Source organism: Aulonocara sp. 'chitande type north' Nkhata Bay, linkage group LG14 (assembly GCF_057382095.1).
Source record: "Aulonocara sp. 'chitande type north' Nkhata Bay isolate Kocher_YH1m ecotype deep benthic linkage group LG14, A_spYH_male_GT1.1, whole genome shotgun sequence".
Classification (NCBI taxonomy): Eukaryota; Metazoa; Chordata; class Actinopteri; order Cichliformes; family Cichlidae; genus Aulonocara; species Aulonocara sp. 'chitande type north' Nkhata Bay.
In genome coordinates this window covers 10,306,155-10,329,821 of record NC_141357.1, presented here as the reverse complement: position 1 = coordinate 10,329,821, position 23,667 = coordinate 10,306,155, and the positions used below count along the sequence as shown (strand labels likewise).

The 23,667-nt window shown below is 40.1% G+C and overlaps 1 protein-coding gene across 2 annotated transcripts in view; it reads left to right on the top strand.

Annotated features, from left to right (window-relative positions):
* The window catches only part of lsamp (limbic system associated membrane protein), a 499,113-nt gene that overhangs the window by 238,501 nt on the left and 236,945 nt on the right, over positions 1-23,667 (top strand). The window contains exon 2 of one of the 2 annotated variants that reach the window (XM_086260903.1): positions 17,291-17,369. In XM_086260903.1, coding sequence (XP_086117029.1) covers positions 17,291-17,369 — 79 coding nt within the window. Of the gene's footprint in view, positions 1-16,929; positions 17,370-23,667 lie in introns of those variants that run through there. The other variant, XM_086260902.1, reaches the window with a different exon arrangement.

Below are 23,667 nucleotides of genomic sequence, written 5' to 3'. Positions count from 1 at the left end.
ATAGCCAGAAATGCTGGAAAGCTGCAACATAAGCAAGATGTATAGTCACTTGAGCATTACATTGTCTTACTAGTTCTTTTTCCAAAAGATATCTAAAAGACTGCTCAGGTCTGCAATTAAACCAAGAGGAACACGAACGAAAAGTATGGGGAGGGAAGAAACAGTTCAAATAAATTAATAACAACCAGAAGTTTACTGCAAAAGCCACCCAGGAGTTTGTCAAGTCAAAGAATGGGATATTCTTCAACAGCCAAGTCTATCACCTGATACCAGTTAAACAGCGCATGTTTTTCAGTTACTGTACGGGTGAAACTGAAGGCAAAGAGACACACTAAGAAGCAAGAGTTCTAGACTTCAGGCAGTCATAGACCGCAAAAGACTCATCGTTTTTATTTTTACTTGAGTAAAGACAAAGTAAGTAAGTACTTTTATCAAACTATTTTAACACAAGTATCAGTACTTTTGTCATCATCCGTCCATTCCCAAGCTGGTCCAAGTTATTCGTGCTGATACGCTGTGTTTGGTCTTCTGCAAACGTGCTGCTGTACATTGGAACTACACATCTTTACTTCTCATCTGTCCAAAGAACATTGTTCAAAAAGTCTTGTGTTTTTGTTCAGATGCAACTTAATTGGAGATTATGTATCGGAATTTCAGGAGCAGGACCACGCCTCCAAACACGCTCCTTCCAGCTGTCATCTATATAGGTTCCCCTAGTTCTGCAAGCCGATCATTCTCATTTACGTGCCCCACCCTCCGTCCCTCCTTCTTCTCCATTCTTCAACTTCTTCACTTCTATTTAGTACATGGGGATCTGCCAGGCCCGGGAGCCATCGCCAGTCCCCTGGGCCCAGCTAGTGAAATTAAATTTCTGTGAGCGTTGCATGTTCTGAGCTTAGAGTGGATTTCCTGGGACGTCCATTCATGGGAAGTTTGTGGCATTTTGTTAGCACACAGCTCAATGGACCAGTCCAGCAAACTGCCAAAACCACTGCTTTTAAAGAGCTGCTCACACTCGTATTATCAATTCATAAAGTACATTTGATCATCAGCACCTAGCTGCTACTTAACCTCTTCTTGTGGAAGCACTTCATTTTTCAGAGAATTGCATATGTCAGACACAATCCCTGTTTTTGTGGGGAGAGATGTTTCAGTCAGGCAGCTGGGATGATGATTATGAGTGTGCAGATCACTGAGTGGAGTGTGGGTCATCTTCAGATTTTTGTTATATAATGTAACACATACTGGGCTGAGAAGGTGCATAAAAAATAAACCATGTGAAATTTTATTTTAGCCAATTATATATATTTACTGTAAGAGAAAAACAGCAGGAACACGCACATGGCTCAGTCAGACACCAGGGACTGACCGGCCCATTGGATGGTTAGCACTGATATCAAATGTAGAGAAAAAATGGATTCATACTCCTTTGTAATTTCTGCTTGAGACTGGAAACTTTGCTCGTTCCCTTGCGAGTCTATATGTGTGTGTGTACTCAAATGGGGTCACCAATTTGTCACATCCTGTCCCTCCTCTCCTGTCATTTTTACTTTGGTACGTTCTGCTTTTCACGCTGAATGCTGAGCTGACAGTGTTCTGTATAAATTTGCAAAAATACGAACCTCACAAGTGAGCAGCCTGCTGCCTTCAGTGCTCTGGTTGAAATATTAGATTCATTTTTTTATGACACAAGCATACATACAGTTCAAAGAGAAAATAAAATAAAGAAAAGCAAAAAAATGACCAAAAAAACAATTAAATGAAAAGCTGCCGTTAAGAAAAAGCACTGTTCTATTATGGTTTGCATTCAGATTTGTCCGGGGTATATAGTGTGTCACTCTGGTGGGTATTTCTGTATCCATTGTTTGGTTTGTTTACGTGTGACTGGGTTGCACCAGCTACACATGAATATATTGCAAACAGTGTGATGTTCTTACCACAGCAAGGCGAAGACTGTCCAATTCACTGTACAGTACATAACAATACTTCTTTGCTTTATAGTCAAGTGACTCAAGCTGCCAAAACTAAAAGCAGCATACATCATATCCTTTTTTTTTAGCAACTGTGATTGGATATTATTTTAGCAAATTGTTGAAAAGTTGAATAGTGCATTAATTTTGTCGTTTCTTGGATCTTTTTGACTGCGTTCCCTTGTAACCGACATGAATTCAGCTCCTCTGGGTCGGCCTTTGAAGCCTGCAGAGCCCTGATATTTAAAAGCATCAACTCCTGGGTAGACTACACTTGAGTGAGATGTGCGCAGAATAAATCTTTGGGAGAAAGTTCACCGCGGTACACCAATTATGATTACATTATTATGCTCCGTGGGAAAGAGTGGAAGTGTTTTGTCATTACATCAGGACATATTTCATTTTGTGTGAACTTTGAAGTAATGCAGACTGTGAACTGGAACGGAGCGCCGATCTGTTGGAAGAGAAAAATGACACTTTGTGCTACGCCAAGGCCAGCAGAGAGAAGGAGTAAATTAACAGCTGAACATAATGTGCTTTAATGGTACTTAATATAATATACACCTGTTTATTGGAAAAGCTTTAATAATGGCCCGTGTGATGATATAGATCTTATTTTATTGCAGCTATTAGTTTATAAGTTTAACAAGAGTAGGATCTCGTGGGAATAGTTTACAACACGAAAGAAACTACAGCCATGTTTGAAGACAGTTAACAATACAAAGACAGACGTGGCAGTGTGAGCGGGTGTTTGTTTTTGCAAGAAACAAAATTGTGTTGTGTCAAAAAAATTAAAATTAAACAGGCTTCCTGAACAAATCATGACTTACATGATTCACATGACTTAAATACTCACAAATCATTACATGAAACATGAATAGATCTTCGTCAGCATTTTTATTATTCCTTCTTCTTTTTTTTCCCTTTATGGCCTGACTGTCACTTTTAGTAATCTTCTCTTGTTTGCATGTTTTTTTCGCAGATCTAAAATCTTTGTCATATTTGAATCAGAATCGGAATACTTTATTGATTTGGCAAAGTTTGCAAGGAAGAATATCGCAAAACAGCATTAAACAAATCTCTAAACTTGTCACCGCTGTCACACTGATGTCAAGACTTGGACTATGTCAATTCAAAGGCTCTGAAGGGACTTATTTAACGCGGTACTATAGACTGTCTGAACATGATCACAGAGGTACGCAGTGCTAGAAAGATTTTATAGTAAATTGGTTTCTGTGAGAACATTAACCTAACGTCCCCTGAGGCCTCTATGTTAAACAGGGCTCCCTTGTACATTAAACTTCTTGCATCATAAGCTGATATATTGAAACGATGAAGAGCCCTTGGGTGCTGTATGGTATATTGTACCCAGAGGGTCCAGACTTGTCATTCCATTTACCTTGCAATTCACTGTGGAGAGAGACATGCACACACAGACACACACAGACACACACAAAGAGAGCTACAGAGAGATTAATTTCTGTCAATGCAGGTTTAGAAGGAGATTCTAGTTTCATCTATATTATTAGGTATGAAATGAGGCTGTTATCCCTGTTTCCCTTTAACACCTAATAAGAACTAAGTCATTCACAGTTTTTATGTCGAGCTGTTACTGACTTCTGTAGTTTGTGACATTTCTTTCTCCTTTAATAATTTACTCTGCCCTTCAGCCTCTTGCTGTTGCCTGTGCCTCATTACGAACCATGCAGATTAAAACTTCTGTGTTGATGAAGAAGACGATAAGCTTGGAAGGGAAAATGGCGACGTTGACGAAGATGAAAAGACAAAAAGAAATGTGACTCGTGGAGGAAAAGAACGTCGGGAAAAGAAGACGAGGGTTTGCCACAGGGGAGGGGCAAAATGAGAAATCTGCAACAGCTGGGTGAAATTACTGTGCCTTCTTGTCCATAACCTGCTAATTAAGAGAACAGAGGGAGAATGCAGATTAGAGGGGTGGGCCTGGAGACAGGCCTGTGGCTCTCTAGTCCTTGGGGAGAACCTCATCCAGGGAATTGCTGTGTTCATACAAAGCAGTGAGGGAGTCTACATTATTCATCTCCGGAAGTAAGACGCGGCAAGGCAGTGAGGGAAAAGGATGGAGTAAAACAGGAGTGGGAGTGAAGCGATAAAATATGGTGTTTAAAATCTGCATGTATGATTTTGGGCCCATGCTTTCTTTGTTTATCCAGTTGTTGTTTAGCTAAGGCTTCTGGGTAAATCCTAATGAGAGGGGGGTTTGGGGGGGATTTTTGTTTGTTTTTTTGCTATTTTACATACTTACCCATGGATCAAACCCTTCTCAGCAGCACAGACTCTCAGCCCGTCCAGCTACCAATCGCATGCAATTTACCAAGCCTTTTAGCTTTTAATGGTTCTTCTCTGCTCTGACAGCTTGGAGTAAAAATAACAGGACTGCAAGAACGCGCTCGCTTCTACAAGCCGTTAAAAAAAACAAAAAAAGCAGATTCCTCACATCAGATGTGTATCTCTTGGCTTTACAGCAGATGTTGTTAATTTGAAATGAATACATTTCAGGCCATAGAAATCATTATCCATCAAAGCATGAACACATCAGTAGGAGTGTGTTTGGCACTCATTAGATGTTCCTCTTAGCCTTCAGTACTTTTAAATGAAGCTCTCGGAGTCCTATCAGTTGCTCTGTCAAAAATGCGCCTCTGGTTATTGTGGGGATGATAGATGCATTAATCTTAGCGGGGGGTTCCTGGAAGAGGAAAGTCGAATGTACTGGGATCCACCCTGCAAATTAGTGCACATGAAGTTTACAAGAAATGTCTGGGGGGAAAAAAACATTGTTTACCGGAAAAGTTGCGCAATAAACTGCAAAAACACTCATGGTAAATCTGCCTACCGCCATGTTAAATTATACTCATTAAGCATAATTTCATTTTGTTTCAGATGGACGGTGAAAAAAGACCAAAGCTTTGACACGTAACAGATCAAAATGTCTATACGGGGGGTTTTTGTTCTCAAGCCTGTTTATTTAACTGTGAGTTTATTACTGATGCATAGAAAAAACAAAGCTGTTGCCTCATTAAACGAGAACCTGTGGTGCTTTTTATTGAAGCTATTTTGATGCAGCTGAAGTTTAATTTAATCATTTGATCAAATCAAGTTATGATTCTAAATCCAACACGCTGTCATCCTCTCCAGGGTGTAGCCCACCTTTTCCAGCCCTGTGTCTTTAAACTGGATAAACCATAAACATTGGACGGATGGATTCTGAACCTTTGTTCATAAGTCACTTTTATTTTTCACAATTATTTTTCTATAGATGCTAAGTTTTCAACAAATTCATGGACACTAACATTTTACAAGTCAGTGTCTTATCATTCAGATAAGACACTGACAGCCAATAGAGAGAACTTTTGAATTGTTTTGTCATTTCTAAGTAATTTCTAAGTATGGATATATACTTTAACCTTTCCACTACATGCCCGACCTTCACTGTGGATGAACTGAAAAAGTGTTTTGCACAATATACAGTGGGGCAAAAAAGTATTTAGTCAGCCACCGATTCTGCAAGTTCCACCACCTAAAATGATGACAGAGGTCAGTAATTTGCACCAGAGGTACACTTCAACTGTGAGAGACAGAATGTGAAAAAAAAATCCATGAATCCACATGGTAGGATTTGTAAAGAATTTATTCGTAAATCAGGGTGGAAAATAAGTATTTGGTCAATAACAAAAATACAACTCAATACTTTGTAACATAACCTTTGTTGGCAATAACAGAGGTCAAACGTTTACTATAGGTCTTTACCAGGTTTGCACACACAGTAGCTGGTATTTTGGCCCATTCCTCCATGCAGACTTTCAACTCCCGCCACAGATTTTCTATGGGGTTGAGGTCTGGAGACTGGCTAGGCCACTCCAGGACTTTCAAATGCTTCTTACGGAGCCACTCCTTTGTTGCCCGGGCGGTGTGTTTTGGATCATTGTCATGTTGGAAGACCCAGCCTCGTTTCATCTTCAAAGTTCTCACTGATGGAAGGAGGTTTTGGCTCAAAATCTCACGATACATGGCCCCATTCATTCTGTCCTTAACACGGATCAGTCGTCCTGTCCCCTTGGCAGAAAAACAGCCCCATAGCATGATGTTTCCACCCCCATGCTTCACAGTAGGTATGGTGTTCTTGGGATGCAACTCAGTATTCTTCTTCCTCCAAACACGACGAGTTGAGTTTATACCAAAAAGTTCTACTTTGGTTTCATCTGACCACATGACATTCTCCCAATCCTCTGCTGTATCATCCATGTGCTCTCTGGCAAACTTCAGACGGGCCTGGACATGCACTGGCTTCAGCAGCGGAACACGTCTGGCACTGCGGGATTTGATTCCCTGCCGTTGTAGTGTGTTACTGATGGTGACCTTTGTTACTTTGGTCCCAGCTCTCTGCAGGTCATTCACCAGGTCCCCCCGTGTGGTTCTGGGATCTTTGCTCACCGTTCTCATGATCATTTTGACCCCACGGGATGAGATCTTGCGTGGAGCCCCAGATCGAGGGAGATTATCAGTGGTCTTGTATGTCTTCCATTTTCTGATGATTGCTCCCACAGTTGATTTTTTCACACCAAACTGCTTGCCTATTGTAGATTCACTCTTCCCAGTCTGGTGCAGGTCTACAATACTTTTCCTGGTGTCCTTCGAAAGCTCTTTGGTCTTGGCCATGGCGGAGTTTGGAGTCTGACTGTTTGAGGCTGTGGACAGGTGTCTTTTATACAGATGATGAGTTCAAACAGGTGCCATTCATACAGGTAACGAGTGGGGGACAGAAAAGCTTCTTACAGAAGACGTTACAGGTCTGTGAGAGCCAGAGATTTTCCATGTTTGAGGTGACCAAATACTTATTTTCCACCCTAATTTACAATTAAATTCTTTACAAATCCTACCATGTGAATTCATGGATTTTTTTTTCACATTCTGTCTCTCACAGTTGAAGTGTACCTCTGGTGCAAATTACTGACCTCTGTCATCATTTTAAGTGGGGGAACTTGCACAATCGGTGGCTGACTAAATACTTTTTTGCCCCACTGTATCTGTGTGGCTACCACCAGGTCTTTGTTTTAGTTTGTTAAGTAATGTTTTATTAAAATGAATGTAGACAAACTTACAGGCTTGTCAAACAAAGAGTTACCTCTGTGGAATATGGACCGATATCTCTGTCCTGTATTAATTCTTTGGAAACACTGAACAATGAAATGAATTATATTTTTTTAAAAACGAAAAAGGTTTTGGTTTAACGGATGGAACTTCAATATCACGAGAACTTAATAAGTCAAACTAGCTTTCTGTCATGATGTCTGGCATTTCCCTACAGTTTAAAAAATTCAATTAAAAACAACTTTATCTAAATGTGGCAATTTAACACCAGTGAATTTAATTCGTGTAGATAGTGCTGAAAGACAATTGGTGTGTAGAACAGTGCAAACTTAGAAAGTCACAATTAGTCAGCCATCTTTTTTTTAAATGCTTCCCATAACTGAGAGGATGAAATGTATAAAGAAACAACATCACGAGAGAAGCGTAGTTGCAGGATGGTTCCACACTCATAGAGTTGCTTTGTGTTTGCAAGGACAAGCCTATTCGATCCATCAAAGTGGACATCCTCGCAGGTCTGCTAAGAATTCATCTTGTTACCCGGTAGGCTTTCACCTTGAACATTACATCTGCAGCTAAACCAATCCTCTCCAGCAAGGTCTCTCTGTGTGCCTGAACTCGCTAATAGAACTAAATAGTGAGAGAAGGGATGACCCTCAGGGGCCAACTCAGACCAATTCTTTTGCAAGAAGATTGAAGAGATGCTGTGTGTATGCGCATGTGTGCACGTCTGTGTGTGTGTGTGTGTGTGTGTGTGTGTGTGTGTGTGTGTGTGTGTGTGTGTGTGTGTGTGTGTGTGTGTGTGTGTGTGAGATCACCTCCAGTAGATGAGATGGATAATGTACTGAAAGCTGAGGTCAAACTTGATGCACAGATGTGGAATTGGAAGAGAGGAGGGATGACACAAAAATAGTCTGAGATAGTTGCTGAAACAAACCACGGGGTATATTTCAAGAATTCTAATAATGCAAATGTGCTTTGGTTCACATCCACTGCATGTTTATGTAGGACTCAGCCTTAACTTTGAATTTTTTAACCTGAGATTTTGCTGACCAGCACACTTTGTATTGGAGCTTTGAATGAAATGAACCAGCTCAAAGTCAGAAGCGATTGCTCAGTGCGAATGAGCCAGAAACAATGCAAGCAGCACCATGCTGCATAATATAACTCGGAACAATAGTGCTGGTTGGGAATATGTGCACTTTATACTTTTGGTTCAGGTCATATTTGCACTCAGTTCACTTTTTTTTTGCACAAAAAGCCTGCATGACAAAAAAATTATAATCCACAGGAGGAAAATTACATTGTTATAGAAAAAATATCTGTGGTTTTAGCTACTTTTCTGTTTGTGAGGCACCATGAAGTGTGTGAAGTGTACCTTGGGAGTATAACAGCATTTGGCAAAGCACATATTGCTGAGAAGTCTGAAGCGAAAAGGAAAACCTAATAAATAACTGAAATACATTTTTGATTGTGATATAATGCAAAGAAAATACACTCACTCAAAAAAAAACCTGAAATTCAACAACATTCAAGCAGAAGGAGAATATCCAAAACTCCGTTATGAAAAAGTTATAGATGCCATTAAAGTTGAATAAAAACAGAGGGCGGCGGTTTCCTATATTTAATGGAATATATATATAGAAACACAGCAACATACTGAACTTTAAAGGGGAAGACTTTTAATGCTTTTTAATGTTTTGTTATATGTGTAATAAATGCAAATTTTAGTTTTTATTGCTAACAGTTAATTTGGCATCACATCATCCTTTATAATCGCTCTCATACTGTTTGGTATGCATGGTAAAGTCTTAGCTTGCACTCTCCAAATTTTTATTGATATTACATTGTAAAAATAAAATTATACGCTGAAACTGGTTACTCTTCAATTCACACGTTCATATCATAGGAAACTCCTAGGTGATGCGCCAGTGTAATGTCTGCAAACTTTATCAAAGAAAACGCCCTTCATTAGCTAGCCATCCACTTTTAATTCCCATAGAAAACAGCATTACAGCTGCTGCTGCTCAACATCTGCTCACTCGCATAACAACACACATGCCAGATGAATCTTTGTCAAGGTTACATTTTTGGCTTTTAACCAGGCTTTTGGGATATGTTCTGATGCGTGATGTGTTCTTTGAAGTGTGTTTTGTGTTATGTAAAGAGGTTCTGGCAATCTTTGCAAGCAGGCGCTATGCCATTGTAGGCAGGTACCTTTTGGTAATGCAAAACTCAGATGGTAATCTTGCCAAAGCAGGCGTTACATACACAGTATAACCTTATGTTGCTGAATAAAGGTTCAGTCACTATTTTATTAGATATTGTACGGGAAAGTGGGTGCTTTTAGTATATTTAACAGTTGTGTTAAATGAATGCAAAAAATATATGCTAAAGTCTTTGAAGTGTAATTTTCCAACTTAGACCTCCTTTTTTTAGCATGTCGTCCACAATACAGCAAGCTTTTTGGCAAAGTTTTGCCTTATTTTGTATTTCTGCTGACACAGAGATACAGGGATGGAGAGCAAGAGGCTTCATGCCAGGGTGCGTTGTGCTGCATTTGTGTGTCAGAGTGTGTGTGAGATACAGCATATTGCTGAGTATGTTTCTGGGTATTGCTTTTCCAGCATATCATGCATTTTGTTGCCAAGAGTCTGGTTTTGATCGGAATGCCAGGGTGAATTATGCATACACTCTTTCTTATGAAGAGAAGAAACTTGTTTTGTTTTTATCAGGAATCTTAGTCGTTGTGTCCCTTACACACACCTGGAGTACATTTCTGCTGGGGAGCATGTGTTCCCAGTGCAGCCTAGTCTAGACTGACACAGAGTGCATTTTGCTTAAGAAACAACAAAAAAAGAGAGATTGGAGGGGAGACTTTGGCTCACAATGGAGCCGACTGTCATTTGTTTTCACACAGAGGTTAGATAGTGCACAATGAAGGTGGGTGAAGAATCAGAATCCCATTATAGATCCTGCTCTCTTGTTAAAAGCGGTGGGGTGTTTGGGCTTCATAAGCCAGTATTGATTGGGGGACTAAAGATGGAGAATGTTTTGGAATACGATACACCCGTAAGTGGGGGTTTGTTCCACAGTAATGCACAGCATTTAAACATGAAACACCCAAAAAACTCACTCAGTCAAAGAAGCTGACTGGAAAAATTGAGGTGGAGAGTCACGCTGCGGTCTCGGACATTAATGACTGAGGTGGAAAGGTTTGCTCCACTTTTCTTTTGTTGCTGTGAAGTTTCCTGTTAACCCCACTGGTGCATTTGTTGAAATCAAATCCTGCAAAATCCTGCATGTTCCCACCAACAACAGCATTAGTTTCAAGGCCAAAATTAAGCCAAACATTTGGCTTTGAATGCAGCCACGTGTGTTTATTGGCAACCCAGGGATGTTACAGCTTTTGCACAGCCTCATCGCTCATTATCCCACATTATGCACAGTTACTTGCAGGAGCAGTTGCAACTTCTTTTGGACGCTCGTGCACAATTAGAGCGTGCCAGTAACAACTTCTCCTCCAGTTTGTGTCATCCCACTGTGGCTTCCATCTGTGGGCACTATTAGCTGAGGAGACTGCTTTTTGCACTCAGTGGGATGGGATATTTGACAGTGTAACAGCAGTTTAACAGTCCTTGTGAAATGCCATATTTTTGCACAAACTGTGTCCTCCTAAGTTTTGTGACTTTTTTCCCAAGATGCACTAAACAAAAAGAGAAGGGCACAGTAGTGTTTCAGCAATACACCTTCCGAATGGTGGGCGATGTGAAATGTAGACTAAAAAAAGAATAGTCAAAGGAGCTGAGGCTGAAGTGTTCTGGCTTGTGGTTTTTAATATAGGTCATGCTTCAAAAGCACAGACTTCCCCTAATGTAACTTGACAGTGTCTTTACTCTAAACCCTTCTCTATATTGTTAACATTCCCATACTTAAAAAAGATAAGAAAAAAAAACAAAACAACTCCAAGCCTGTTACAGCACTACTCATTTTAATATCAAAGTTCTTTTCACTAGCTTGACAAAATTCCTCCAGAACCACTGAACTGTTTCACAGTTGCTTCATTTAAAAGGACAAACTGCGGGTTTTTAAATACTCACGTGGATAATGAAGAAAGGTTCTCTTACTATATTCCTGTTCCATACAAGGCACCGAAACATAGCCTCTTCTATTACCTGACACAAGGCTCTGTGAGAATGGGATGTCAGAAGAAGCAAGAGTAGTAATAGTGGTGAACCCTACATAATGTTATAGAATGGTTTTAAGAACAAGAACAAAAGGCACAACTCCACCTGTAATACAACACTTTGTTGAATCTTAACTGCTTAGGACTGAGTTTGTGTGGCAAAATGAAGCATTTAATAGTGAAGATAAATATGCAGGATGTGTTTCCTGTTGCTCAAGTGAAGCTGATGGCAAAATTCATTTTAACTCACGTATGCAATCATTACCTTTAAATTATTAGCAGTTTGAACAAGAAAAAACGATTCTAGCTTGTCCTTTCTAAAAAGTGTACAGTATTGATCTTATCTTGGTGTAATTATTTGTTTCTGTCATGACATTTTACTCCTGTGAAAGTCTAACTGTGACTTTTTGTAACTGGTGTACCCATCCATTCATTGTCTTTTGCTCAGTCGTCAGTTCAGGGTCACATAAAGGGAGTTAGAGTCTAGCCCAACTAGCATAGGGCAAAAGGGTGGGTACACACTCACATTCACACCTACGGACAGTTTAGAATCACCAGTTAAGCTAACCTCACTACCTACACATAGAGAACATACAAACTTCCTACAGAAAGATCCAGACTAGACGGTGGATTCAAACTCAGGATGTCTAGTCTAAGTTTCGCCTTTACAATAAAAAATAAAGAACTGAGTATAACGGAGCAAACTACTCACTGACTTAAGTTCAGTTTTTTTCTTGGAAACGTTGAATCGGCTGTCATAAGAGTGACACATACAAACACAGACAAACTCAGTATTAAAAGCTGTTTCTCTGTTCTTAAATCAGAATTATACATCTACACTGTACTACATGTTTATCCCTTCTGTTTTCAGCTCTTTTGATCAAAGCTGGGTCGCTCTGACTGAATCATTATGACTCAATGAAATGGGGAGGAGTGCTTAAAGCACTTCATAATGTGCATTATGAAAATCATTCTACAGTCCCTGCCCTGTGATGCAGATCTTGTGTTAAAAAAAAAAATACAAATGCCAGGGTGCTTACAAACATTTTCTGGGTTTCAGTGTGATTATGATTAAGTAGACCCATGATTTGTAGTTACATTAGTAACTGTTATATTTCAATAACATCACTTCCTAGAATGTTTTCTTGCTGCCACTTTTTTAAGCTGAAATACAGAGTTGAATGATAGATCATACTGTATGTTGCTTTCCCCTCAAAGAAGTTAGATCCCCTTATGCTGCCATTGTTTGATCATTTATCAGGCACAGGCTCTGCCACTTATAACAGAAAATACCAATTACTATGTATTTCCCCTCACTGTACCACGCATTAGCGCTTCCATTGTACTGAATACTTCTCTTGGGTGCCGTGTTGTAGGAGCGCAGTGTTTTAAGATGATAGAAATTGTTATATATTGATTTGCAGAAAACACAGTTTCATCCCCTGTGTCAAATTCCTATTTTAAAGAAAGCATCAGTATGGGTTCATTTGAGCAATCTGGTAAATTTTGATGCAAATTTTAGTACTTTGTGCATACATTTATTATGGAAGTAAATTTAACTAAAAAAGAAAAGAGCTAAAACAAAAAAGAAAAAGAAAATCAAAGCAAAGACGATTCAAAATCTACAAGAATATAACGCAGCCAGGTTCTTGGCTCTATGATGTTTTTGTCTTCCAGATTTGAGAGTCAGTGTGTGACAAGTTTCCCTGATATCGGGCTACTTTTTTGTTTCTTACCTGCTCACTAAAAGTGTTAACTTTAACAAAAAGATTTCTGTTCATGTCCAAAGCTTTCTGCACATTCATGCATGCCTCAACTATGTTATTGAGCCTGACTGAAAACAGACCCAGGCAACAGCACATCTAAAGTTAAAAAAAAGAATCCAAAACTGGCTTCCAGCTATATTGTTTTTCAGACATTTTTGGGAAACGATTTCCTTTTTCTTTCTCTCTCCTCCATTCCTATCAGGCTGCTTGCATACACACAGCCAGAGGAAAACATGAGAGGATGTGCAGCTTTTTTGTTGATATCAAAACACTGTATGTGCGCGTTTTTGTGTTGCAGGCTTAATTATATTTACCACAAAACATTCTGTGGTTGTATGAACTCATAATTCATATTCATATCTTTGGGAGGGAAAAAGACCTATTGTTGAAGAAAACAACTCATCTGTGTGTGAGGCATTGTTATTGTGCATAGTGTTTGTTTTTTTCTTAGTAACTCCCCTGCTTCTTTCATGCTTTTATTGGAGGGGGACAATGTATTCTAAATATTAAGACATTTCTCCTATAGAGATATAAAATAGATACAGAATTGATATAGAGATATAGGTCTCTGGGTCAGCTGTACAAATAGGGTGGCACCTAAGGCAGGAGACCTGGCAGGACACACCCTACAGGGACACAATCAAGGGAGGCCCTGCTAAGGGCCATAACAGTCCCTTAGCAGTGTTGGACCTCGACCAGATGGTTTGGTAGCCACTAACAAGCTCCTGGAATAATTCTGGCTGGATATTTGAGCATTCTCCTTGGCAGAATTGATAGCATTCACAAATCTTCAGTAGGGTTGTAGTCTTCCAAAGCTTAATGTTAGCCTGCTTTATCGATTCCAAAACCAGTTTAGATTTGTGTTTGTGATAATTTGTCCTGTTGGAACACTCAGCTGTGTCGACCACCAAGGACTCAATCTTTGTCTTGTCTGACTTTTCTCCAGAAGGCATTTGACTCTTCCATGTGGACTAACTTAAAAGAGCTGATTTTGGAGCAGTGGCTCTTTTCTTGGTACCCTCGCGGACCCTGGTGACGTAAACCTCACTTCACTGTGGACAGTGACACCAGTGTTCAAGCAGCTCCCAGTTCATTTTAGTCTTGAATGCTGGAGGATGCTGGGTTGTTGTTAAACATCCTAACCAATTTCCTCTCATCTGAAGCTGACAGTTTGGGGTTTCTTCCAGATTTTGATAAAGTGGTGACACATTTGAATAACATTCAACTTTTTCTGCACTTGTTTAGAAATGGCCCATTAATCTTCTGGATTGAACTTCCCAAAGCCCCGACTTTAACCTTATTGAAAATTTGTGGACTATGTTTAATAGCCATCTATGTGCCAGAAACCAATTAATTTGAATTAACTGTACCATTTTCTGCCAAGAAGAGTCAAATATCCAGCCAGGATTCTGCTATAAGCTTGGCTAACAAAAGTTTCTAAGGCACATTTAAATATAGTGCCAAATATTAGTGAAGGTATATGTAAATATTTGAACCTGTATGTATACTTTTGAACTTGTGTGGATTAGAGAAAACTGTATGCAGTATGTATAATGTACAAACATCCCACTCTGGAAAAAGAACAGTTGAAAGAAATCATGAAAAGCCCAAAATTATAATGACATTCATCCATGAATGGTTTATGTAAACTTCTGACCCCAGCTGTGTAGAATGTATGCCAGCATGAACTAGCAAATAAAAAGGACTTTTGCCTCTTCTGTTGTGTCCTTTTGGCTCCCAGCTGTCTGCAGACTGAGGGGATCTTGTTTTATTTTGTAATGTAAACAGCAAACAATGCATCACATTGTTCTACATGTCATATTCTGGATAACGTACAATATGTTATGTACAGTTTATTTTGCGTGCACAAAAGGAGAATCCATGACCACGTCTGCTATTCAAACTCCAACACCAGCATAGCACCAACACAATAATAACTGCTGTGTTTCCCTGCATTCAGTTTGTCTCTGTGTGAGTGTCTGTGAGCCTTTAGTACAGGGAAGGCCTCCAGGCGTCAGTGGACTTCTGATAAGACCCGGTTAAAGCAACTGTTTTGTTGGCCTCCACTCTGCCATCTCGCTGCCATAAAAGCAAGAATTCAACTTATTACACATATAAAGTCTCTTGGATCACCAGCGCACTTTTGAGAATTTATAACTATAAATAAAGCAAAAAGGCATGTAGGAGTCATCCCTACATAAATCTGTATTTCACAGAGACCCTCTTCTCTCCTCTTGTGAACCCAGTAAACCTTTTAAAGTGGTCTTAATGCATATGCTCTTTCATAAAGTGAAATCACCAAGATAGCTTAAACCTCTAGAAGATGAGGAAAACTGTAACAAGCACTATTTATTAAGCACCAAGTAGGGAGCAGCTTTTCAAGCGTCCCTCGTTGTAAACAGTTTAACACTTCTCAACTAATGCACTAACATAAGCACCTCCATACATTTACTGACATAAATTACCCCAGTGGTCCTTATCAGTTTTACTCTCATGTGCTCTTCAATTTTTCTAATGCATCCAAAAAGTCTGCATTAAAAAAGGAGGGTAAAGATGCTTCGAGAGGCTGCTGTAAAACAGGCAACTGATTGTGTCTGATTGTGTTTTTAAGCTAGCTGGAGTAATTGCAATGTTAAGAACATATGTAATTATTCTACGTTCAGGTCATGACCTCAGCAAGTGCTGTGCTTGTATCAGTGTGACTAGTTTAGAGCACTACAATTAAAGAATTAAAGTGTGATTCTGAATTATTAACTGCATACCCCCAGAGGCAAAAAAAAAAAAAAAAAAAATGGGAGTGCACTATGTAGCGAATGACAATGATTCGCATTAGTATTAATGTATTTGCAGAATCAAATAATGCTAAATGCACTGCCTAAATTGTTACACTGCACTTCATTAAGCACATCGTCAACTGAGCATTAGATCAGGGCCTATTAAGCCAGCGTTTGATTGGCAAGTGGTGAAATTACAAGCTCATGCTGCATTCACATGTCTGCATAATTGCGAGGCGTGCACCTCACAAACTTGTGTCCTTGCTTATGCTGAAAGTGGATGTAATTACTTATCAAGCTATGGCATCACAACAGTCAATGCTAATCTTGACAAGAGGTGATTATGTCTGGTTAAGCTATTCACGGCTCCGTATCATCCTCAAAATGGTAAAAATAAGTATAATTTTTTTTTCTATTATATATAGAGAATGCTTCCAAAAATATCCTTTGGTTTAATTTCATGTCTAACATTTAATGGAACATGTTAAATGGAATTGTATAATGCAAACAACAGGCTCTCCACCTAAATCATAATTAGGTACAAAAAGTATCCACTGGAGATCTCATGGTCCACTGCAAATCTGCTAGGCATGGAAATGCTATGGGAGCTAATGGTGTAAATGAGTGGATACCTGCTGTAGATAAATGAGCTTGTTTGAAGAGTAATGGTACTGAAGTGATCCTCAGAGGGAAAGCGTCTTTCTGCATGGTTTCACCTCAAGGAAGGAAAGTTTTCTAGACCTATTTAAAACTTGAAGTTTGGGTTGTTTTTATTATATTTTTTTCTCTGTTTGTGTCCAAAACCTGTTCTGATATTCAAGACGCGTAATAGCCTTCATGGATATTCAGATACACAACTCGATTCTTTTCTTCTGTTGAATATTTTTGTTTTTTTTATTCTCTAAAAATAAAAACAAAAATAAACTTATTCCACGGTGTTCCTCGGTCCTCGTTCGGTTGTGTCTCACCGAAAGGGACCTCAGGTGGTGCTGTTGTCCTGACAACCAATAAGGGGAGCATCAGAGTCAGACGGCTGGATAATCTGAGAGAGAGAGAGAGAGAGAGAGAGAGAGAGAGAGGTAGGGGGTGGTGGTGGGGGGTGATTCTCCCAGACTCTAAACAGAAGCTTGCCTCTCTCCATCGTCGCTGTGCCGTGTCTTTACGCGGAGAGCTTTGTGCGTCACTGGAGTACAGAAGGAGGATTTTGGCCCCCCCTCCCCCTCCAAAAAAGTATTTTCGGAACCTCGTGTCACCCATTCATTCCGAACTGCTTTGGACCTAAAAACATTCCCGCGTTTACCAGAAGTGTGGACAACTACGACTGTTTCCCCCTACCCCCTTTTTCACCCTTGGATTTATAACTGCAGAAACGCGCGCGCGCTCCTGTGCTTTCAAAAATGCAAGTCGGACGCAAGTCGTGCTGGAGGCAGTTACAGGCTTCGTTTTTCAGACTGCTTTGTCTTATCCCCACAGGATTCCCCGTCCGGAGTGTGGATATGCAGAGGGCCACCGACAACATCACTATCCGACAGGGCGACACGGCGATTATAAGGTAAGACTCTGCTTCCAACTTTCCTCTGCTGCTTCCCCACACCCCCGCCTCTCTCTGGATGCTGAGCAGCAGCAGCAGGATCCTCCGAGCGAAAGATTGCAGCTTGTTTTATGCATTCATTTATTTTTGTTGTTGTCGTTTCTTTACGAACTTTTTTTCTCGTTTGTTCAGTACAGAGAAGTGACGGAAATGTTGAGCGATTGCATGTTCTCCGCTTGCGTTTCTAACTTTTGTGTCACAACCTTTGTGAGAATCTTTGTGACACAGGACGCTGCGGCGGTGGTCACACCGCTTTATGAACTTAAGATCAAAATGCTCTTGATAAAAGGCAAAGTGCGTCACCGTGACCGTGGCAATCGTGGTGGTGGGAGGGTTAACGACAAAGACTGATTACTGATTGCAGACAGGAATAACATGTTGAAAAAAACGACGTGTGACGAATCCTCCATTAGATGTTAGGAAAAGATTAACTGCCAGCAGTCTGCAGGGGGGCAAGAAGATGAAGTAGCAGCAGTGCAGCTGAGAGCTCGTTTGAGGGTTTTTTGCTTTTGCAGCTTTGTTTGTGGCCCCGCAAATTTAAAGATTCTCTCTTTACGCGGGTTTTTTGCTTTTTACATTTTTATTTATTTATTTATTCAGCACATATGTTAAGACATCCCATGTAATCACTTCGTAAACAATGGAAGCTGACAACTGTCTTATTGTGATACTGCTCGGCACGTCTGGGTGAACACGTGATGACAGCCATGCGTTTTTGACAGGCTATGAATGCAGAAAGAGGATTTGGATTGTTTTGTTTATTTATTTGTTTATTCATATGTTTTGTGCACAGGGCTTTTCCTCAGCAGCCCCTCTCACCCACTCTCCCCAATCCTTTAAATGTACTCCAAATCAATTAGTTCACCACATAGTGACTGTGGCAATGGCAATTTTCTTTATATTTCATGTGTTCATTACATGCAAATTCAAAATGCTTAACACATATGATAAAAAACATGACAACCTGTGTAGGTTTACAGTGCCTCTAGGCTGTGAGAGAACAAACTGCGGTTATATGCTGGACTTTTAGCACAGCCGGTCAACAAAGCCTGCAGGCATGGACACCGCTTCCCCAGCCCCATATAAGAGAAAAAAAAAATGCAAGCACACACATTTCCGCATTTCCTCACATGTGCCCTGAGCTTGCATACACACAAAAGCTGTATGCCCAAACACACACACACACACCAAGAATAAATCCCTTTAATGGATTCCTTCTGGTGCACAGGTGCCATCCATTTAGGTATCTGCTGATCAAGTTAGTCATCTGACTCAGTTACTGTTGAACTCAGCGGGGGTCACAGCTATTTGTTTCACTTTCCACATCCAGTTGACTGCCTCGTTGCTGTAATCAGCCATTTGCCCCCACCCTAGTCACTCTCTATTCTTTAAAGGTGAGGTAACGTGGCAGGCTCTGCGCTCACCTGCCGAATTAGATTCCACTTTCTGGGAAAACTGTATCCCCAGTCCACTATTTCACCTTTATATCTGCCAAACGATGTTTGAATAATCTGTGGTAATCGCTCAGTGAGTGTCATAATTAATTTGATGTTTGCAATGCATCTTGTTGGGACTGATGATCAGTCTTATTTATCGTAAGGTAGACAGCGATAAGCTGTGGCTCAGAGCCCCGTGGCTCTGCTGAAAAACACAACCATTTTTCACACCCAGTTTCCACCTGACAAATAGGATCGAGAGGGGGTTTGGTGGGAGGTAGTTGCAGGACCACTAAGGCTAAAACGTACAAAGTTTGAGCAGGCGTGGGAGGCCGTTGGCTAGTAATTTGTCGTGTTACACAGTGTTGCTGATTCCGTAAGGGGGGGGTTGTGAAGGCTGAGGGGTTATTGTTGACCCGGGGGCGTAATAAGGCCTGCGCTCCTTTAGCTGAGCCTGTGGCTGCAGTCGTGACACGAGAGGAGCGATGCAGGAGTAGAGAAACAGTATGTGGCCAAACAGCCGCTGTGACACAGCACACAGCAGCAGGGCCTCGCTACTGAAATGAGAAAGGAAATTTATTTTTACCAGGGGCAGAAGTGTGTCATGCTGAGTAAATAAGCAAACTAAACTCTTTCTCCTCATGCGCAAAACTTTCAGATTTGTAGCACCGTTGTGAGTCACAGTGAAACACTGCATCACGAGTGTTTATTTAAGCTCCGCGAGGCTGCAGATTCATCGATGTCATGAGAATAATATAAAGGATTGCATCAGCTCTCTGCTCTATATTTTTATCAATACCACAGTCATAAAGCAACAATCTGCACTGGAAATCACAGTGGACACTCAGTCGAGTTATAGCTGACTGATTTATTATTACAAGATTTGAATAGTAAGTTATATGTAGCTAGGCTAGGGTTAGGATTAGATAACCCTAAGCCTACCGACCAACTAATACTTGATGTGACAAGCGCATATACTCTAACCTGAGCCTGACACAGTGCTTTGCTCACAGAATCTCATTCATTCTGGATCAAAAGTGAATGTAGGCTAGATATTGACACATATCTCTAACAACCTGTGTTGTACAGAACAGCAGAGAATCTACATTGATTTTTACTTGCATGGCTTCTATATCACAAGGCAGAAATTTTAGCAGTCTGTTTTCCAGCACTATATAAAAAGAATAATCTACACTCTTAACCACATTTAAGTCTATATCTGAAGAATATCAATGGCTCAGATAAATATGTTTACACCATCGGTTGTAGTGTGAAGTAAATCAGAATCATCTGATGTTCAGTAGACTTAAAATCTGTTAATTCAAACTATGTGAATACTGAGGTTTTGTAACATAGTTTCTTTGGTTATCTCAGAAGCAAGAAAATTCCATCCTAAGTTTGCTGCTATCTTAATGATCTTGTGCCGCTGTGTGCTGTTCAAAGATCTGTCCCTAAGCTGTCTTCTTGCTCTAAAGGAGGTCTTTTTATTTAAATCTGCAACTGCTTGAAGTGACATTTGCCTCTGGAAAAAACGAACACAAGTGCTAGCATATTAAATCCAAGCCTGTATCCCAGCAGTGATGTTGCAAACCTATAAGATTTAGGTCGCTGAAAAGCACCCCATATTTCAGCGCTTGCTTCCATGGTGACTTAGCCTTAGCCTGTTTTTACAAGGATGATGCCAACAAGTGAAATCAAACTGTTCTCATCCTTAGCAAAGCACAAGAAATAAATCTGAGGAGAGGAAAAAGATAAGTTTCACCACATTTCTTGAAGCAGTTTCTCTGTGTCACAACAGTTTACTTTTTAATTTATTTTTTTGTCCTTCTCTATGCAGCGGCCTTAAGGAAGAGGTTTCAGTCTCAGGCGAAGCCTTTATAATTGACAATTGCTTATTAAACCACTGATAGTGCAGTGCCTGTGATTGCGCTCCTCTGGGTCAGAAATCTGGATGTTAACAACTCATTGTGCTTCCTTGTTACTTCCAGGGACGATGGTTCTGTATTTGTGCTTTCGCCTCAAAGGATCTTCTTTTCCAGAAATTTTCCTTTAATTTTAGTCAGAGTTGGTCAAATCGGGCTGTGACACAACTACAACATGATGTTAGTCTAACAGATTCACAGTTCTGAAAAATAGTGAATGCAGGTTTTTTTTTTTTTAATTTCAATTTCTATTTAATATTATTAATTTTTTTTTAATTTGCATGATTAAAACTTCCACTTTTAGCCAAATTGACTGCATAATGTTTATTTCGTTTGATATATATTTAAATATGCAGCTCTCCTCTCTGTATACAGTGGTGTTAACCCTTTAAGACCTACCATAGAACCAAGTCCACCAGAGCTTATATTATATTTTTACATGCTGTGGAGCCATTTTTGGGAGTATTTCAAGTTGCTATACATCAATACAACCATTATAGCCCAAATTATAATAATATGTCTGCATTAAGTGCATAGTAATTACATAAATTGCAAAAAAGTGCAATAAACTACAAAAAAAATTAAAATCGTTTTTGGTTTTTTAACATATATTTCTAATTAGAAAAATTTAAGGGGCTTATCCCTCAAAACTGTAAATGCAAAAAAGTTGCACAAAATAGTTTCCCACCACAGGAAATTTATTTTGAGTGTCTTCATAGTTTTATTTTTGAAATACACCATTTTTTATATACTGCAGGAAAAACGAAAATAAATATTATACTGCAAATTTGCAAAAAAGCAGCATATGCATCAAAATAAACTATTTCCAGCAGTGCGATATGAGTTCTAAGCATCCCAGAAACGACACAGAAAGTCATAAAGTCAGACATAACTTTTAAAAACATAAGTATAGGCTTATGAGGCCCTGATGGTAAAAAAAACTACATTTCGCGCTGACGTCTATTCCAACGTAGGAAGTGTTACAAACAGCTGATCGGATCGGCAAAGCGTGTTTCTGGGATATTATGTTTTTGTTGCTGCAAGTGCTTTTTATGCAGTTTTTGAAAAGCTATATGTGGAAGGAAACTGTGACCTAGGACAAGCTGATGGCATAAGATGTAAGTACAACTCCTCCGGTTTCATATGCAAAAAAAATTATTGCGCTAGCTTATGTGGTTGCAGTTCTACAGGGATTTAAAAATAGTTGCACAAAATGGAGCGTGCCCACTCTGACCGGTTTTAAAGGGTTAAAAAAGTGTCCCTGATTTCCTATTTTTTTATATCTCATGTAGGTTTGGAATTTTTCCCCTTAATATTAATCACCTTCATTTAGAAACTGCATTTTGTGTTTCCTTGTGTGATCTTTGGCTAATATTTAAATTGCCTTGATGATCTGAAACATTTAAGTGTGACAAACATACAAAAACACCACTGTATCTATGTGTGTGTGTGTGTTTTTGTCACGTGTGGTCCCGGGACAGTTCTGGGCAGTATCTTAACTCTTCCTATGACTACACTTTTCTCGACAGAGACCTCCGATGTTATGCCTGGAATCTGATGGCGCTACTCTTCCAGTTTTGGAGTTCCAGCTCTTCGTGCTCATATTACCACTGGGAGCAGTTAGAACTTTACCTTCCATGTCTACTCCAGTTGCTCCTTCAGCCCCTGATATATCTCTGTTTTTGTCTTCCTGATGTTTCAGTCTGCTGGGATTGCTACACCCAACACAACTGCAGTCTTCTGTTTCTTTTCCACCTCCTCTATGTCTTGCATGTTGGCTAGGAGCTGCTCATCTGTCTGGAACTCAGAGTCCCACGAGACCTTAGCCCTGTTGTTCTCAACCACCTATCGGGACTTGGGGACTTATAGTCAGTATTTGGTACAGATGTTCTTGTACACCTTCCTGGACACTTAGTTGTGTCACTCTATTTAAAATGCAGCTTGGATCCTACATCCTAGACCTTTGCATAGTCTGTAACCTGTGTCCGCTTGGTTGTGGTAGACTCCAGCCTCTATGGATCTGGTGCTTAGGGCCTGGTCTTGTGTAGTTCATGATCAACAGAGCCTGTGTGCTATGCTTTAGGCTGGCCTTTTCTGGCTGCTGATAGTATTTCTTGATGTGTTCCACTTGCTCTGTCTATTGATAGCAGGGATTTGGTTGTCCACGATAGTTCCTCCTCCTGTTCCTCTTCACCTGTTCGTCTTCAGCTGCCTGAGGCATTCATGGAGCAGCTCATCTTGGGTGCAGTCTTCCTGATGTCTTCGTGAATGCTCTGTTATATCTTCGGCTGTGGCTCTGACAGTCTGGTTCTTGCCCTTTCTCTTTCTCGTGCTCATAGAGCCTCAAGAGTTTTCAGGAGTTGTGAGGAGTTTTTATGTCATTACATTAGTGGCATCTATCTCCTCCTGTGGTCAGCTTATTATTCCAGTTGGGTATCTGTAGGGATTATGTATTGATGGCTTTGATTTCATTCCTAGCATTCAGCTAGTTTCTTAGCACCTGACAAACCTTGTTGAGATATTTGACTATGTCTGATCTTTGTGCATCTTTATCATGGTTCCTATTGTCCTGTGGGACACCCAGGTACCTGTGGCTGTCCTATATATCTGCTCTTCAGCTATTCTGGCAACTTCACACCTTCAGTTTGGACAGTGGTTCCCAAACTTTTTTTGGTAGGCCCCCCTTTTTTTAACAAGAAATATGGTTTGGAACGATATTTGGCAACGCCTCATCCTCTGCTTTGCGTTTGTGTGGGAACCCCATCAAAAACCTGTCCATTATGCTAGCAGAGTCCAAGCATTTATAAGGTTGGGGAAACCTGCAGTCAGCTGAGACTGAAGAAGTCACTTGGATGAGTGACGAAACGTTTCTCCCATTGAAAACGCTATGTCCAGATGCAC